At 38.6% G+C, this 19,232-nt stretch overlaps 1 protein-coding gene across 4 annotated transcripts in view; it reads right to left on the bottom strand.

The window, feature by feature from the left end:
- EPRS1 (glutamyl-prolyl-tRNA synthetase 1) overlaps positions 1-19,232 on the bottom strand; it is a 61,156-nt gene that overhangs the window by 12,641 nt on the left and 29,283 nt on the right. Inside the window, exons 13-27 of one of the 4 annotated variants that reach the window (XM_039529634.1) lie at positions 19,112-19,222; positions 18,481-18,617; positions 16,547-16,754; positions 15,094-15,206; positions 13,934-14,051; positions 13,458-13,838; positions 12,173-12,382; positions 10,965-11,219; positions 9,892-10,125; positions 7,125-7,390; positions 6,086-6,137; positions 4,679-4,888; positions 4,155-4,227; positions 3,161-3,240; positions 2,610-2,711 (exon numbers count right to left, since the gene is read on the bottom strand). In XM_039529634.1, coding sequence (XP_039385568.1) covers positions 2,610-2,711; positions 3,161-3,240; positions 4,155-4,227; positions 4,679-4,888; positions 6,086-6,137; positions 7,125-7,390; positions 9,892-10,125; positions 10,965-11,219; positions 12,173-12,382; positions 13,458-13,838; positions 13,934-14,051; positions 15,094-15,206; positions 16,547-16,754; positions 18,481-18,617; positions 19,112-19,222 — 2,550 coding nt within the window. The remainder of the gene's footprint in view (positions 1-2,609; positions 2,712-3,160; positions 3,241-4,154; positions 4,228-4,678; positions 4,889-6,085; positions 6,138-7,124; positions 7,391-9,891; positions 10,126-10,964; positions 11,220-12,172; positions 12,383-13,457; positions 13,839-13,933; positions 14,052-15,093; positions 15,207-16,546; positions 16,755-18,480; positions 18,618-19,111; positions 19,223-19,232) is intronic. The other 3 variants (XM_039529636.1, XM_039529635.1, XM_039529637.1) reach the window with 3 other exon arrangements.

The following is a 19,232-nucleotide window of genomic DNA, read 5'->3' as shown; positions in this document are numbered from 1 at the left end:
TCCTGTGTCACCTCTTCTTTAAATACACCTCTACCCCGATATAACGCGACCTGATATAACATGAATTTGGATATAACACCGTAAAGCAGCACTCCGGGGGGTGGGTGGGGGCTGCACACTCCAGCGGATCAAAGCAAGTTCAATATAACGCAGTTTCACCAATAATGCGGTAAGATTTTTTGGCTCCCAAGGACAGCATTATATCGGGGTAGAGGTGTACTAACTTCAGACACTTCAAACTTTCCAGGTAGTTGAACTACACTGAGAAGTCATGCATATGATATACTTGAAGAAATAAAGTTGTGTAGGCCAGGAAGGATTGATTTAAAATCAACAATTTCAATCATTACTTAAATCAGCAAGCAGGAAATCTTGATTAAAATCATAAATCTTAATTATTTTAGATTTGTACTTTTCCGTAATTTTTCTAAAGAAAGATTGATAACCATTAAAACATGTTGATTTAAAACTATACATAGCCTTTACACTAAATTTGGTACTACTTTTTGCTAACCAGGAGTACCGTATATTCCGGCGTATAAGACGACTTTCTATATTAAAAAACAACCCCCCAAAATCGGAAGTCGTCTTATACGCCGGGTATAACAGCGGGCGGCTGGGATTTAAAAGGCTCTGGGCTCCCCGCCGCAGCGGGCAGCCCAGAGCCCTCTGACTCCCAGCCGCGGCTGGGATTTAAAAGGCTCTGGGCTCCCCGCCGCAGCGGGCAGCCCAGAGCCCTCTGACTCCCAGCCGCGGCTGGGATTTAAAAGGCTCTGGGCTCCCCGCCAAAGCGGGCAGCCCAGAGCCCTCTGACTCCCCGCCGCGGCTGGGATTTAAAAGGCTCTGGGCTCCCCGCCAAAGCGGGCAGCCCAGAGCCCTCTGACTCCCCGCCGCGGCTGGGATTTAAAAGACGACCTCGGAAGGGGGGGTCGTCTTATAGGGTGAGTATAGCCCAAAAACCTATATTTTAACTCTAAAATTAGGGGGTCGTCTTATACGCCCCGTCGCCCTATACGCCGGAAAATACAGTATATACTGTATCAATAATATTTAGGCAATTATATAGCCTAACTTTTTTCTAGATTAAAATTTTTAATAGTCATTTGTGTCAAGACCAATTTGAATGGAAATTCAAATTCCATTAAAATGTACTAAAATACATTTTAAGGTTTTTTTAATAAAACTACCTTAAATAAGCTAGATACATAAAAAAAGTTTATCAACTGATAATATATCTTCCTTTGTTTAATAAATCAGTTATCTGTAGTTAGTGATCTGAACTTATTATTTCTTGTCACCCAGTTCTTCAAGATTCTATAAACAAGTAGATTGAAGCCTCTTACACATCATTTTCATGCGTAGAAAGGAAGAGGAAAACAAGCTTTTCTGCTTTTTCAACTCCCAACCAATTTCTTAACTTTGAATGAACAAGTCACTGAACTGAACAGCTGCAGGAGAAGCTATTGCTTTCAAAAGCTGGGTAGCGCTTCAACACACTGGTTCTGGTGCTTAGCCAGAAAATTTTTACTAGCTTAATGTTTTGTGTTGAATTTAAATTATTTCAATAGATTATAACACAGCAGAACCTCAGAGTTACAAACACCTGGGGAATGGAGATTGTTTATAACTCTGAGATGTTTGCAATTCTGAACAAAATGTTATGGTTACTCTTTCAAAAGTTCACGACAGAACATTGACTTAATATAACTTTGAAACTTTACTACGCAGAAGAAAAATGTAAACTGCTAAAAAATAATTTAACATAATACTGTACTGTATTTGCCTTTTGTGTGTGTGCGTGTGTGGGGGGGGGGAGGCATGGCCTGCTGTTGCCTGATTATGTATATCCGGTTCCAAATGAGGTATCTGGTTGATTGGTCAGGTCACAACTCTGGTGTTCGTAACTCCAAGGTTCTACTCAGAGTTTAGGCTTTAACATAGGTTGCCATTTTCAAATTTAATAAAAACTATTTAATTTAAATAAAAAAACCCAAATTAAAAAGTCCAATTTTTTTAAGTTAAAAAAAAAGCTAGGACTTCAGGACAGCAATCATGGGAACAGCAGGCGGCTAACAAACCATGCTGGGTATAAAAGATCTGTTGTCATCATTCTGAAGGAAATAGCGGAACTTGCTGTGAGTCTGTCCAGGCAGAGGCTAGGAAAGGGCAGGAGACTTCATGATGTCAAAAGGTAAGGGCATCAGGATGAAGCCTGCAAAAGAAGCTTGGGAGGACATATGCAGAGGATCTGACCAAAGGACTGTTTGGGAGCTTTACAGGAGGGGCAAATTTGGGATATAAGGGATGAGAAATCCACTCTGTTTCCAATGATGTCATAGTGGGGGAGAAACAAATAGACACGATACTAATTTTCCTCTTGTAGCAAAGTGCATTCCTGGTACAGACAGACACTTTGGGGTGGTGGGCAGTAAAAATGAGTGGCAAACTAACTCAAGTACATCAGGAAGTAGTGACCATTGGTCAGCTAAAGATATTATCTCACCCACCTTGTCTCTCTTTCATAAGTATAAATACTGTACTGTTACAGAGTCAGGTTACTTTCTGAAAGCAAAGATCTGTAATAGTTAAAAACATTCATTGCTTTGTACCTCTTCTGCTGCGTCTTCATATGTAGCAAATGCTGTGTGTCCTTCCTGCCAAAGGAACTCACGAGTGCGCAGGAAAGGCTGAGGATGTTTGAACTCCCAACGCTGCCAAGAAAAGGAACTTTTTTTTTAAAAAAAATTCAAATTCAGTAGTATAACCGTGAACTACTTAGATTAAGTTTTTTAAAAAGCTATTTCTTTGGAATTGATCAAAACTCAATTTTTCACTTGTATGCCACTCTGCAAATCCCAAATTTGGGGATTAAAAAAGAAGTTTGGATTTTTTTAAATAAAGGAGTTGAACATACTTTCACAATGTGATCCTTTTAAACTAATATTTTATTTAATTATTAATAAAGCAAATACCTATGCCCACATGCCAAAACACATTACATAATGAAAATATTAATTGTTTATATTTTGATTAATATTGGTATGATGCCATCTCTTATGGAACAATTGTCCTAATAAATTTAGAAAAGATTTTAAGCATACCAAATTCTTTGCAATGTGTTTCACTTTTAAAAAATAAATGGTTGACTAAATGCACCTACCACTACGTTGCACCACTGATTAAGCTTGATAGGAAGATCTCTGTGTGACTGCACCCATTTTGCAAAGGCAGGATACATTACTGCAAAAGAAAAGAACCAAAAAAAATTTGTTTTAATTATCTGAGGAACATGTCTCAACTATAATATACATACTTTGTGCTCCATTGTGAGGATTTCTCTTTTTACATCTTCTGTCTAACTCAAGTGAAATTCTGCAGTGGACACACAACCTTAATGAAAGGAATATTTTTGCTTCGCTCCAACTCCTCAGGTAAATATGTGGCTTGCTGCTGGTCTGAAGCGAAGTGGTTTCACACTTACCTCAGAACTCAAAACACATCTACTTTAATGACTCTTTATGAAGGTGAAGGGGAAACCTAGCTACTTTTTACATGCAGTTAGTTTTCATATTATTAAATCATTGTCCTTCATTAAGGCTAGAATATTTAGATGCATCTAGATTCATACATACACTCAATCAGCTAATTAAGAAAAATTCATGATAGCACACAATCATTACAATTTAGTATACTGTATCTGATTTAACTGAGTTGCTCCACTTTTGTATCTTAGTTATATTTAATGACTTTACAATCTGACTATGAAAAAGAGAGGTTCATAAGGTAAAATACAACATGAACATTAAAAATGACATTTTTTTTTCTTAAAAGCAAAATTGAATAAAACCTTTCATCCCCAAAACTTCAAAATATTAAAGAAAATTCCAAAGAGCTTTCTATAGTATTAAATAAGAAAACTTTAAATAATTTGCAATGTGTGTGTAAATGAAACTTCTTATTGCTAATTTTTTCCAGTAAACTAACTATGTTTCAAGTTGTGATGAAAATTTAATTTTTTTCCTGTAAGATTTTTCCAATGTTCAACATAGTGTCTTACCTATTAGACCACCAACTGGTCTCAAAACCACAACAGGATTCTCCTGTATTACTTACTCATTCTGAAACTGCTGATTACTTGCAAGTTAGTTTCTTACCTGTTTCACTTGTAGGACGTACAGCAATTGGTTCAGCCAGCTCGGTTTTACCAGATCTCGTAACCCAAGCAACCTAAACATTTAAAATATTAAGTTTCCTTCAACTTGATTTATTTTGATTTAAAATAAAAATAGATCTTAAAGTTCTAGGTTCCCTACCACCTTCATTAACTAACAATATAATCAAATCTAAGCAATATTGAAATAAATCGTTCCAACAAGAACTGACAGACACCTGCACAGATTCCTTTCCTTCTTCGTAATGGAAAGTAGACCCCCAAGCCTCTTTCAAAAACAGTATCAAAGAAGGATTTACAAACTTAACTGTTTTATATTTGACATCATTGCCTACAGGACTAGGAGCAGCAGCAGCAAAAGTTGTTTGCACAGCTTCTGGTTGTAAGAATATAAAGATATCTGCCTACATCATTTATCTGAGCACTGTCCTTAGTTTTTAAAAAGAAACAGTTTAACTAAAGTTAGCTGTAGTACGTGAGTGCAGTAAACAGAATTCTGATGTGTACCTCAGGGGCAAAGTCAGCAATATGAGTCTTCTCTTTCTCCAGAGCAGCCTGGGACACAAACATGGGAAAGTAGCAGTTTTCTACACCAAGTTTCTTGATCTCACCATCGAAAAAATCCTTGATGGTTTCCCAAATGAAAAAAGTCCATGGACGAAGAATGTAGCAGCCACTCACATCGTAGTATTCAATCATCTCTGATTTTGTGATCACCTGTCAAGAAGATATTTTAAAGATATTAAAGTTCTATTTGCATGCACAAAAAAGCACTACAATAATTCAAACCTAACGACACCCACTCACAATAAGTTGATCAATCAGCAGTTTAAAATGGCTGTAATTTAAAACCAAAAAAGCCAAAGCGTTTGTAAGCAAAGATTTAACAATTATATTTAATAATTTCCTCCCAAGAAATGAAGAGGTTGGTGCAGAAAAGGTAGAGGGGCTTGGATACTACAGGGAAAGTGCATATTTTCTGGCATCACTTACAGATCACCGCTATGACCAATTATGGAGTGGTAATAATTGGTTCTGCAAGGATTTTGATACAGTTCCTTTATCCAAAAAGATAGAGTGTCAACACAGGACCTTGAAGGTGAGTAATAAGGTGGGAAACGTAAGGGATACTTAGATCTTAATGAGGGAATGCAGGTGGTCAATCGCTCCCTCACCCTAAGAAAAAACAAGCATAGGCCAATTTAATGGACAGTGTTCTTCACTCACTACAAAAGGCCACCAAACACATTATTCATTAATCGTGGCAAATGTCAGTGTTGGTGAAACATGCCAGTTTGACAGTGGTGAGACAGTCTATTTATCCAGAAATCCGGTTCTGTAAGCTTCCCTCCATGCCCCATTAGTGTCCCTCTAACACTGCCCTGCCAGGACTACCTGAGGCACGGTATTAAGGTCAAACTCATTTCGCACTGACCACCCATAAAAAATGGTAGTAACTTTTGGTTACAAACCATCCTGAGCTAAACTCAGACTGCTAACTAACATCCATTAAATACTTACCAAGATCCTTAGTGTTTCACTGCCAGAACGTATTTAATGAATAAGGCTGTTTTTTTAAAAGCAGGTGACCATTATATAACTTATACAGCTTCACAAGGTTACACAGCACTTGGAAACAGATGTCCAGAAATTAAAGAAAAATGCAATAGGGAGGGAGAGGGATCAGAGCCGTGTTAGTCAGTGTAGAAGCAGCAAAGAAAAAACATGGCACCTTATAGACTAAACAGATGTTTTGCAGCATGAGCTTTAAGTGGTGAATACCCATGCTGTTAGCAACTTAAGGAATAGGAGTTATATTACCAAAAAAATAAAGGAGTGGCCAAAAAAAAATCCGTATTTTTGTGAAATATGTGAAGTGAAACTCCTCCTTAATTCAAAGTGATGCACACTTACCTGAGAAAACCAATCAGAAAGATTTTCTTCTTTTTTAGCTTCTAGACCGAGCCTATGGAATTTGAAAAGAATAGGTCACTGCCAAGTGGTGAAGGTAGCAATAAAGCTGCACGCTTTAATGTTTTTTGGGGGAAAAAGTCCCTTTTAATGTAATTAAAAATCTTTGGTTAAATGTTAAAGCATATTTACTTCCCTGATCTGCAAACACCCTTTTTACCCTATCCTTCCAAAACCTACCCCTCCCAAATTTAACTTGTTTCAGATCACAATGCTCCCTCTCTAACAGTACAAGAGGAGCATTCATACAAATCTCAGCTGTTCCTGTTTAGATCCCCCCTGCACCACAGTTACATGCCTCAATGCATCAAACTGTGAAATTAAAACTTCCAAATAAAAGTCTGATTAGAGCATAAGGCTGATCCAGACACCTAAGTTTGTTTTTTTTAATCCTAAGTTTCATAGCTCCACTAATGCTATTGTTTGGCTAGAGAGTTTTGTGAAGCTGTTAAGATAACTTACTTGCTTGCTCTCAGAAGGCTTTTTGCCTCAGAAAAAATATTAGTTTGTTTTATTTCAAATGAAAGATTAATCCTACCACCTCAACCAAAATAAACCATACTAGCAATAATAGCAAGATCTTGCAAGAAGCTGAGCTCCATCAACTCCTAGCAAAGTCAATGACAGTAGATCATGTATTAGGTGCTCAGATCAGGTTTAAGACTGCAGAATCCAGTTTTCTTGCATAGTTTCTCTGATCCTCCACCATCTCTGCCAATAATATGTAATATTTGTAATGAATATTGTGCTTATTTTATAGTATGCAATTTACAGTACAAGGATTTTACTCCCTCCTTATATTAACTATAAATTAGAAATGAACATGATGAAAAAACTTATTAATGGAACGTGGCATTATTTCTTTTTTGTGCATTCCCACACTACCAACTGATACTAAAAATTTAAAAATATTGCTCTTGATTTAGCTCTGTTCAGCCCTCCCAATTTAGATTTCCTGCAAATGGATCGCTAATTTCTTTACCTGGTCTGTTTCTTAGGCCCTTGACCTTCTCCTGGACCGTCTGAGGAGAGGCCATTACCACCTTGGTCTTTCTGATAGTCTTTCTTCTGAGTATCACTCTGTTTCTGTTGCTTATTCTGCTTTTCAGACTTGTTCTCCTTCTCTTTTTTTTTCTTGTCTTTATCCTCAACCCCAGTGGCAGAGACAGGTTTATAGTCTACTCCTGCAAGAGACTTGTACTGGGCCTTCAGTTGAAGCAGTTCTTGCACTGCTGTATCTATTTTATCCTTTGGTTTGAAGTCATTCCCATGGAAGAACAAGCAAATAAAGAGAAATCAATATGAATCACAGGTGTAAATGGACCTACAGATGTTCTATATATACACACACGTGCTACATCTTCTATTCCTGGGGAAATTCTGCGACAAAAAAATTAAATTCTGCATAAAGTATGCAGAATTTTTAAAATATCGTATTTGTCAAAATAACGCAACATAATCGCACCAGTTTCAATTATTTTGGTAATTTATTTAAACTACAATACAATGGAGGGAGAATGATAGTGGGGAGCACTGGAAAAAAATCCCCAAACCTCCTTTGTCTTAGTAATGTAGCTAGGTTTGACCCTTTATTTCTAGTTATTAGTCAACAAATATATGCAGCCATATGCTCAGTATTACATCATAGGCAACTGAAGTGCAAGTGAGGGCTAGGGAATCAAACTCACAATTTATATTGGCTACTGACCATCTCCAGAAAGGTCAGTAGTAAACAGTTCATGGAGCACATTTTGATAGGAGAATTTTTCAGTTCAAAATTTAGACCAGTTCTAATCACTAAAGCACCCTAAGTATTTATAAGGCCATACTGTCATTTACAATAAGGCTCCTTTATACCACTCTGGCAATGTAAAGGAGCCCTAAAACTTTTATACCTATTTTACTTTTACCGTTTTACTTTTACACTCTTGGGGGGAAATCCACTCAGAACAACGGGAACAATCCACTAAGCAAGCAGGCCGCTACATTCTGCTCTGCCCGAGGGGACAAAGCCTGCCCCACACCTACCTCCTCAGAAACACTGGAAGCCCTGCCCCTCCATGCCAGGCATGCTGAATAGTGAGCAAGAGGGGGTACGTCTACACTACGGGATTATTCCGAATTTACATAAACCGGTTTAGCAAAACAGATTGTATAAAATCGAGTGTGCACGGCCACACTAAACACATTAAATCAGTGGTGTGCATCCACGGTCCGAGCCTAGCGTTGATTTCTGGAGCATTGCTCTGTGGGTAGCTATTCCGTAGCTATCCCATAGTTCCCGCAGCCTCCCCCGCCCCTTGGAATTTCCGGGTTGAGATCCCAGTGCCTGATGGGGCAAAAATCATTGTCGCGGGTGGTTCTGGGTAAATGTCGTCAGTCACTCCTTCCACTGGGAAAGCAACGGCAGACAAGCATTTCGTGCCTTTTTTCCCTGGATTGCCCTGGCAGATGCCATAGCATGGCAATCATTGAGCCTGTTTTGCCTTTTGTGACTGTCACCGTATGTGTACTAGATGCCGCTCACAGAGGCGATTCAGCAGCGCTACACAGCAGCATGCTTTTGCTTTTGCATGATAGCAGAGATGGTTACCAGCCATATTGCACCATCTACCAGGAAAAATTAGGGGCAGGCACCCTTGATCCACCTAACTGATGCTAGTCGGCATGGTTACCAGTCCTTTTGCACTGCCCCATGTGCCAATAGGCTGATGATGACGATGGATATCAGTCTTACTGCACCATCAGCCACCCATGGCGGGGGGGAGCAAGGATGTTGGTGTTGAGTGCTGCAGCATCACGTCTATCTACAGCATTCAGTAAAGATAGGGTGACATGTAAAAGAGTCAAGAGAGGATTGTTTTCCCTTTCACTTCTGGAGGTGGGTGGGGGGGGGTGCATAAAATTGCCGAGCTATGCCCTGACCCACCGCGGACACTGTGTTTGACCCTAGAAGCATTTGGAGCTCAGCCAAGAATGCAAATACTTTTCGGAGACTGCAAGAACTGTGGGATAGCTTGAGTCCTCCAGGCCATGAGCGTCCATTTGATTCTTTGGCTTTCCGTTACACTTGTCACGCAGCAATGAGCTGAGTCCCTGCTATGGCGTCTGTCTGGAGATTTTTTAAAAATGATTTTGAATTTCGTGTTCTGTAACGGAGCGCTGATGGAACAGATTTGCCTGCCCTTACAGCAATCACATCCGCATGGTCCATGCGGGAGCTCTTTCTTTATTTTGATTTTTAACTGCCTCCACACATGTGCTGATCGGAGCTCCACGCTGGGCAAACAGGAAATGTTCAAAAGTTCGTGGGGCTTTTCCTGTCTACCTGGCCACTGCATCCGAGTTCAGATTGCTGTCCAGAGCGGCCAGTGGTGCACTGTGGGATACCACCCGGAGGCAATACCGTCGATCTGCGGCCACACTAAACCTAATCCGATATGGTAATACCGATACTAGCGCTACTCCTCTCATTAGGGAGGAGTACAGAAACCGGTTTAAAGAGCCCTTTATATCGATATAAAGGGCCTCTTAGTGTGGACGGGTGTGGCGTTAACTCGGTTTTACGCTCCTTAAACCAGTTTAAACACGTAGTGTAGACCAGGCCAGGGACAGAGTCATTTGCTCACACTCCCAACCCCAGCGGTGACTGACATCTCCCCGCGCACACATCATTAGCCCTGCTCTAACATCAACTGAGATGTCTTCTAAGGTTATTTTTAAGAAAGTTGTGTTTTTAAAAAGTTTACCTTTTCTGCTTTTCCTGCTTTTAGTTTACGGACCTCTTCTCCTTGACAAGCCACCTTGTTAAACAAAGCTTTAGCTTCTGGTGTGTCTGGGCCACTGATTTCTGTGCTTGTTTTTTGGGGTGAAGCAGATATCTGAGTTGCTGACACGTGTCCTGGCTTGTAGTCCTGCCCAGTCTTTTCTTTATATTCTGCTTTCAGAGAAAGGAGGAGTTTCACTGCTTCATCTACTTTATCCTACAGGGAAGACAAAAAATTCAATGGTCACTGGAGAGGATTCAAAAGTAGGTTAAGAAAAATCTTTTTTCTCTACTAAGAAAAGGCAACACATAAAACTGGGCAGGCAGCAGAATCCAATCTGTATCTGGCCATAAGCAAAAGGTGTGTGGTGGTTACAGAATGCAAAGAACAGCCATCACACAGTGTTGAGTGCTACCAGGATTGAAACAGAATGGAGCTCTCTGATCATCTTGTTAACAGCAATCTATTAACAAGGGTTATAGCAGAACACTGAAGAATGTGAAAAAGCCTTTCCTCCTTCAGGAGGAAATATAAGATCAAGGAGGGTATTTACAGAGACCAGCAGCTTCTGAGAGCAGATGAATTTTGCTCTCTTGCTCCTTCTTGTCGCTATCACTCAAGGAAACAGATTTTCCTTTTAAATTCATTCTGTGGCTGGGGAAAGCCTCATTACTTTAGTAGTTTGAACTAACAGGCACTTTTGTTCTCCCACACCACACCACGTTACACTGTTTTAAAATTAACAGTGCTCAAATTCCATCCTGGTCATACAGATTCCTCTGTCTACCTGCCAGTCCGACTTTTCACAAATAGTGGGACTGTGATGGGAAGAGAAGAATTTCAGATCTGCATGTCTCAGGAGTCAGAAATCCAAACCTCTTCTGAGATACAGGAATACTTCACGGGATTGAACACAGGATTGGTGGTTTAGCTGCCAGAGGCAGAACAACAATTTAGGAGAATCAGTTCAGGGTTACTTGGTGGAACACTTCCACCCAGTGGTAAAATGTGGAAGAGTTATAATTGAAGAAACTCTATATTTACCACTATTATACCTTTGAAGCGTTCTCTGCTTTGAGTTTGCGAACCACCTCCCCTTGTTCAGCTACATCATCATAAAGATTTTTGCTGTCTATTGAGCTAGAGGGTGTCAAATTATTGCAGGATACAGGAGAAGGAAGAGTAGCAGCAGAAGAGTATGTAAAAAGAGGAGCTGTAGGTGGATTTCCAGGTTTGTATTCTTGACCTGTGTTTTGTTTATATTCTGCCTTTAGTGTTAAAAGCACTTTCACAGCAGCATCTATTTGATCCTGAAGCAAGAAGAGAACACAAGATGTACGTAAAGGTAGAAACAAAATAATGAAAAGATAACACAATCTTTACTAGAGTAGCACTACAACATTGGTTCTCAAACTTTTGTACTGGTGACCCTTCACATAAAAAGCCTCTGAGTGCGACACACCTCCCCTGCCCACTTATCAATTAAACACTTAATATATTTAACAGCGTTATAAATCGTGGAGGCTGACTGCTCGCGACCCCCCATAATAACCCTGTGACCCCCAGAGGAGTTCCAACCCCCAGTGCGAGAGCCCCTGCACTACAATAACTGCTGTAATACACTACGTTAGGGCCAAATTCTGTTTGCCTGACTCTCGCAAGCAGATCCCAGGAACGAACAAGTCTCTAATAAGGGGAGTAGGATTTGGCTCTTTGTAATTTTACTTTGTATTGCAACAAGTCACACACCAAGGATCCAATCATACAGCAGTCACACATTCATGGCTCCCCAGTGAAGTCAACCTGGCCCCAGGTGGGCACAGCAGTCCAGCCACGTTCAGTCCATGGCAGGATTGGGGGCCAAGTAGGTTAGATTATGAATTGAAAAATATTAAATGGGGACTGTCAAAAAATCAGTAACAAAATTTCGGTTATTCACCCCACTCTAGATTAGTTTAAAAGCTACAGCTTGCTTTTCATCATTTATGTCTATGTTATGGAGTTCATTCAGCTTGCACAATAAAAATCATCTGGTTAGTTTCCTTTCTGGTTCTCATGCACTAGCACAAGACTGTTGTGAAGCCAAATACAACAATTTAGGAGAATTAAAGATAACCTAATTGAAATTTAAAAAAAATAAAAATGAAAATACAGAACCTAATGGGAACAGAATCAAGTTTTACAAAACCTACAGTTAGGGCTTAAACTAAGCTGAATGTCTCTCTTTCCATTAAGAAGCCTTTAGTATTCAGTGTCATTATACCTTTGAAGCTTTCTCTGATTTAAGTCTGCGAACCACTTCCCCTTGTTCAGCTACTTTACTGTATAGAAATGTGCTGTCTATTGGACAAGTAGGAACAGGAGAAGGAATGAGCACAGCAGGTGGGTTTCCAGGTTGGTATTCCTGGCCTGTCTGTTGTTTATAGTCTGCTTTTAGCATTAGAAGCACTTTCACAGCAGCACCTATCTGATCCTGAAGCAGGAAGAGAAAGGGGGAAAAAGAAAGTTGTAGAAAGACAGAAAGAATAAGATAAGTTGTACTGAACAACAGATCCTTTTTTTTATAAAAAATAATACCAAGTTTACAAAACCTTGAGTATTGTATTTTCATAGGCTACTTATAACTAATAGTTCACTACAATCTGAGTAGCTCTGGTAAAGAAAACATTTACCTTTGAAAGTAAACCCTCAGATATTATTTATTTGTATTGTTGTAGAACTTAGGAACCCCAGTCATGGACCAGAGCTCCACTATGCTAGGTAAACAAATGCCTATTAGAAATACTTCGCTTTGTACATTTGCAACAGTCCTCTACAATACAGTACCACTACAGCTACAATATGTAGATATGTGCCTTCATTTAGATTCTATAATGCCACAAAGAAAGCCTAATTGCCAAAATATTTAATCATTAAGCAGGAAATGTCAAAAAAGTTTTCCTTCTTTTTGTGATCGGCTTTGTTGTTCAAAATAGTTCCATATACTCACCAAAAACTGCAGTCAAAAGAGAAAAATCAGCAAGTACTTGACAGTTTTTACATTTATTTATTTATGAACAATTTTAAGAAGGGAAACTACTTCTTGAACTGTTAGCTTTCAAATGGTTGACCTAATTCAATCACTTCTTTTGAAAAATGTTGTGGAGAAAGAGGGAAACAGACTGATTGAAAACTTTTGCCAGGGACCAGTTTGACATTCCGTATTTGGTTTGGGTAGGAAGACGTGTTTGGGCCAGTTTCTGAGAAGAACAAAGATCTGGAAAATGTAACAGTCCTGCTCACATCTAAGGGACCTAATTAACATTCCTGAAATATTATTGGGACAGAATTAATCATATCAGTGCTACTTGGAGAACAACACTTGAGAAGAAAGGTCCTAGAGGAACCCAACCCAAGTGAACTTAATGAAAGCAAGGGAGGAAAACATAGGTTCACTTTCATCCTGGGAAAGCACATTAAACTATACAAATATTCATGAAATACTGGTCTCTTCACTAATTTCTTTAAAAGAAAACCACACACACACACCCACCAAAAAAAACCCTTACCTTCGGTGCTTTCTCAGCTTTCAGTTTTCTGACCACCTCCCCTTGCTCAGCTACTTTATGATAAAGAGCTTTGCTGTCCAGATTGCTGGAGGTCTGAGGTGTCGAAGAAACATTTGGTACTGCTACAGCTGCTGCAGGAGGATTTCCAGGCTTATACTCCTGACCTGTCTTCTCCTTGTATTCCACCTTCAAGGCCAATAGCTGTTTCACAGCTGCGTCAATATCTTCCTTTGCAGCCTTTTTACCTTTCAAATCACGAACTACATCACCCTGAGCAGACACTCTGTTGTAAAAGACCAGGGGGTCCTCAGATGGAGCAGAGGCTGGAATACAGGTATCAGCAACAAGTGGAGCAGACTTTCCCTTTGAAGCTGAACTAGCCTTTGAAAACAGAAGCAAGTTCTCAGTGTTTCCTTTTTTTTAAAAATATAATAGTAATGTTATTTATGAAAGCCTTTCCTAAAAACCTCATTTACCTCTTTCTTTGCAGTTTCTGCTTTTGTCTTCTCTTTTGAGCCAGATGTTGGCATTTCCTTTGTGTGTCCATCAGGGATATAAATCAAAACACATGGGGCTTCTTTACAGCTATATGGGCTACAGAAAGAGATTAAAAGAATTAATGTTTTATACACTATTACTATAGGGCCACTGCACCAATAGGAAAGACTACAAGCAGCATGCCTACCAAACACTTGTTTGGGGGGGGGAAAAAAGAAAAGATTCAAAACCACTTCTTACCCTACACTCTCATTACATACACTATTGCAAAAGCAATGGCATTTCTGATTGCAACTACTTAATGTTGTCAGTTCACATTCTGTATTGATCAGTGTACTGTGTAATGGATGTTTCTTTCTCACACAATTTCTCCATCTCACAGCTCCCTCTCTTGGGGGATCTAATTCTCATCTCATTTAGTTGAAATAGCAGCTGAATGCAGCTTTCCCATCTCTTCTGCATAAAAATCCAGATTTGGCCATCTGGATCTTTTTTTACAGTGCATTCTAAAGACTTTTAGGCTTTGCAGCCAGCATATTCTGTAGATGGGAAACAAATCAAGTGTTTGAAAGTGGATGGGATCGTAAGGGAATCTTATACACACTGATAATGAAAAACTATTCAGTGTTTCACTCTATTAGGTATATACCTAATATAAACATGCTTTTCTCTAATCAGGCAATCACCTATTTTATTCCATCTCTGGGATTCTTGATTTACATTTTCATAATGAATACAAGGAAAATTGATTCCCTCATTATTTCAGAGTTTCCTTGTGCTCATAGAAAATGTTACCTGGATGACAGTGCACGTATACATGGAGGCTTAACATAAACACAGGCCTAAAATGACATTAAGATTTTTTTTCTAAATTATATTTGACATTTGTATATAGTGCCATAGTTGTGCAACTAGTTTAATTGCAAACGTTATACTTAGCACAATGCAAGATATAGAAATTGGTGTGTATATTAGAATGTTTTTAATTTTTGCTGGTCAAGAAAAAAAAAATTTCTTCCCTGGGATTCAGTATTTGTGCGTGAATGTATTAAAAACAAAAATGCATTAAAACAGATGTTACAGATCTATAATGGCAATTCTCAGACTATATATGGAGTTTATTTACAAAGCTGCTTACCTCACTGGTTCATAGGGTTGATCACAAATAAAAAATCCTCTTCTCTGAAGTTGTATAATGTCTCCTTTTTTCAACTCCTTAAGGCAAGGATCACCTAACATCAGGTCTTCTTGCTGTAAGAGTTAAAAGCAAATTAAGACCATTTCTTATGAGCATTGTTTAAAATAATGCTAAAAATTATTGTAGCTGCATTGAAGGATTCCAGAGAAGTTTCAAATTCACAACTGCTGAAGTGTCACTTAATCGCAATGCGAATGGATAAGATGCTCTCAAGGAGATGTGCTAGCCTGAGAATATGCTAGGGTGAAAGAGCTTCCAAACCATCAGTGCCAGAGGGCTAGAGAGTCATACATATGGTGGGAAGTCAGTATAAGTTATACTGAGAAAAGTTAATACAGTATTTAGTTCTTATGATTTAAAAAACAGACTCAGTCTTCTTGAGGTAGAAAAACAAATAGGAACAAGTACTGGAATATATTTAAAGATTTTCCCCCTCTCCTGAAGCATGAAAACAAAAACAAAAAAAATCAGTTAACTATGCAATAAGAATGTGAACAAAATACTGTCTCAAAACATTCATTCACACATTACTTTTCTGCTACTGTCACCAATAGACCCAACTCAGAGTGTCTACGCATTCCCTCCCTTATTGAAGAGCCTCAGTTTAGATCCCATAGTATCATCTGGGGACATGCAGTTGGAAGAAAAAGTGACAACTGGAAGAAACTCCACAAAACAGTGCCACATAGTTTAAAGTGTCTTGCACAGAGATAGCGAGACAAAACCGAGTGACTGCAACAACTATAAACCCTTTCTGTGACAAAAAGAAAATGTTACAAGTTTTATCAAAAGAGCCAATGAAGCAAAGTCTTCCTAAAAACTATACAATTTCAACTTTTATTCTATTTGCTAGACAAGTAGTTTTCAACCTGTGGTCTATGGACCCCTGGGGGTCCACAGACTATGTCTAAGATTTCCAAAGGGTCTGTTCCTCCAGCCAAAATTTTTTTTGAGGTCTGCAAATCATAAAGGTTGAAAACCGCTGTACTAGACAATGAAACTCTGCTAAACACACTGATCTGCTACCAGGTTGCAGCTTCTGTTAACTTCCAATTTGTTGTGCAACATAAAAAGTTTATCTATTTCAAAACAGTGCTACATGTAAAGACACTTCACTAATATCAAAATGCCAACTATGAGCCAGATCCTCTGATAACATAAATCTTCATTGAAGATCTGACCCCACAAACATTTTTGTAGACCAGAAGAGTATATCTACATTTATAATATAAATTGATGGAATCTAGCTTAAGTTAGAACTACTCAAACTCCTTTCAAATGCAACTTGAACACTTGGGAAAAGGGACCTTTAAAAAACAAAACTGGTGCTGATGGTTTAAAGAGAAAAAGTAAGCAAAAGCTGTGTAGACGAAGAGGGGAATACATGAGTTACCTTACTATTTCGGTTGACATATTGCTTGAAATCTTCATCTTTACCTAGGACAGGTTTGGTGATCAGATGGTCATAGTTAACACAGACAGCTGGAATGAGAGGTGCATGTGGGGTCTCTGCAAGCCAAGTGATCTTAGTTGTTTTTTTGTAGTCCTTGTTCTCCATGTTCAGCTTGGCATCAATGGACACAATTTTCCTGCTTGAGTTTCTACAGAAGAAACAGAAAAATGTGATGAAACAACATTTTTACACAACAATTATGGTATATATTTGAATTTCTCTTAAGACAATATCAAAAATATGGAAATTGAGATCAAAAAGGTTCATGACAAAAATAGCCTTAGAATGTATTGTGCATGAACTAGAAAGAAGATATTTTCTAGGACAGAGTTCCGTAACTCACTAGCCATCAGAACTCTCCAGGGACAGATACAAAAAAGATCTAGTACAAGATATTATTGTTTTTTAAAACAAGTATGTGGCTGATTAATTTAAAGTCATTGTGCATTTCAATTTATTTTTAAAATGCCATTTAGTTTCAGAGGAAAAGGGAGAGAATTTCATTGTTAGCTATCAATCGGCACTATTCACATGAGTCTGAAAGGCTCTCTTGATTAAAAAACTGAGAAGCACATTAATGACTTAGAAAAGAGCATTCTCTTATTGTCACTACAGGCCATATTCAAAAGGCTAATCCAGGGGTAGGCAACCTATGGCACCTGTGCCAAAGGTGGCATGCGAACTGATTTTCAGTGGCACTCACACTGCCCCTGTCCTGGTCACCGGTCCAGGGGGCTCTGCATTTTAATTTAATTTTAAAAGAAGCTTCTTAAACATTTTAAAAACCTTATTTACTTTACATACAACAATAGTTTAGTTATATATTATAGACTTATAGAAAGAGACCTTCTAAAAATGTTAGAATGTATTACTGGCACGCGAAACCTTAAATTAGAGTGAATAAATGAAGACTCGGCACACCAGTTCTGAAAGGTAGCCGACCCCTGGGTTAATCTGTTCTCCACCTCCCAATTCACTTTTATTCCAAGTAAAATATTTTGGATCAGATTAGGATTTATGTCAAAAACATAGCAAATTAATTATTGTGGTAACTTCAGAATCAGTACTTTGCTATGAAGAGATAGCAAAGGGGATAAGCAGATGAAGTCTTCCTCTATACTAGGATAGATGTACTTTAGATTTACATCTGTGATTGGTATATTGTTGCCATCAAGCAGAATCTTGGGATGCTTTTTAATACCTCTCTATGCTATAGATCAAGCGGTTATATGTAGAAGTATTCAAAGCTTTGGAAAAATTACCACACAGCAGGCACTTCTGAAGTATTTCCATTGTTTTAATTTATTAAAAATAAATAGCAAAATGTTGTACAAGGCATAGAAAAAAGCCTTACGTTTCCATAAACCCTCTGTCTTTCTAAGCTTTCAGCACAACGATTTTGAAGTTAGTTACATCACATTTTAATTTCACTTTTTTTTTTCCAACCTTGTAATTTAAATAGCCAAACAGATTTTGTTTTTCAATCTGCAAGAGCATACGTTCACTTTTAGGATGAGAGCTCTTATACCAAGTATCAGTCACAAAACAGATTTGCAGGCTGTTATAAGGTGACATGGGCGTGTTGTTTTTTTTGTTTGTTTTTTTTATAAATTCATACTGTAAGAACAGTAACATCTACAGAAGTGCTTCAGTGAATTGTAGAAGAATTTTTATGCAATATCTGGCCTCACTGGTGATTTCAGACCCAGAACTACAGTAAGATGTACTATTTAATAAACAGGCAGCTTTGTGATTAATTTAAAAACAATTATCCGTGCTAGCTTTTAATATTTCAAGGTGCAAGAAGGCTATTCTTGTCAATGAAAAACTGAGGTGCCGAAACCTCTAACTTGGAACTACCTTACACTTGTTACCTGTGTATTTTAGTGATGATAATGTTGCCCCAATTTATGAATGTAACAGTCTCTCCCTCAGTCAATGTCTCTGCATCTGCACCGTCAATCAACACTTTGGAAGTGTACCACACAGGCTTCAAGCCAACATCAGCATTCTGTGTATTAAGAAAAATTAAAAGTTGGTTATCATACAAGTTGACTGGCTTAGCTAACAGAGCTGAGTCCCGACACACTGCTCTATATGAGTGCATACAGAAAAGAATTATAATACATATCATATACTTAAAGAGAATCATCATAACTAAAAAATGGAAAAGTTATCTCCACAGGGCAAAAGGAGGGATGGGTCTGAGCAGTGTTGCCACTTGTACACAAGTCATGATATTTCATGCTTTTCTTAAATCCCCAGCTCCCAGAGTCATGTGATTGCAGGAGAATCTTGGCTTTTGTTAACAAAATGCGTTTCTAACCTTTGGGGTTGCAAAGAAAAGCTTGAAAATGTAACCCCAATGCATCCTGAAAGCTCCAAAGTCAAACATAACTCACTCCCTCCCAGGTCCCAGTTGATTGCTCTAACCTATGGCTAGCATCAGTCTTCATGATCAGTATCATACAGTAGTTATTAAAAGACGACAAATTCATGCACAACCTTTGGATGTTTGGCCACTTCTTTCATCTCCTCTAGGGCTTCAGGAACGTTCACAGTGACCACTTCATCCTTCAGTAACGCAGTATACCGAGGTGCCACTGGGTCTATGACCTGCAGGAAA

This window comes from Mauremys reevesii, linkage group 3 (genome assembly GCF_016161935.1).
Source record: "Mauremys reevesii isolate NIE-2019 linkage group 3, ASM1616193v1, whole genome shotgun sequence".
Taxonomy (NCBI): domain Eukaryota; kingdom Metazoa; phylum Chordata; order Testudines; family Geoemydidae; genus Mauremys; species Mauremys reevesii.
This window is presented reverse-complemented; position numbering and strand designations above follow the sequence as displayed.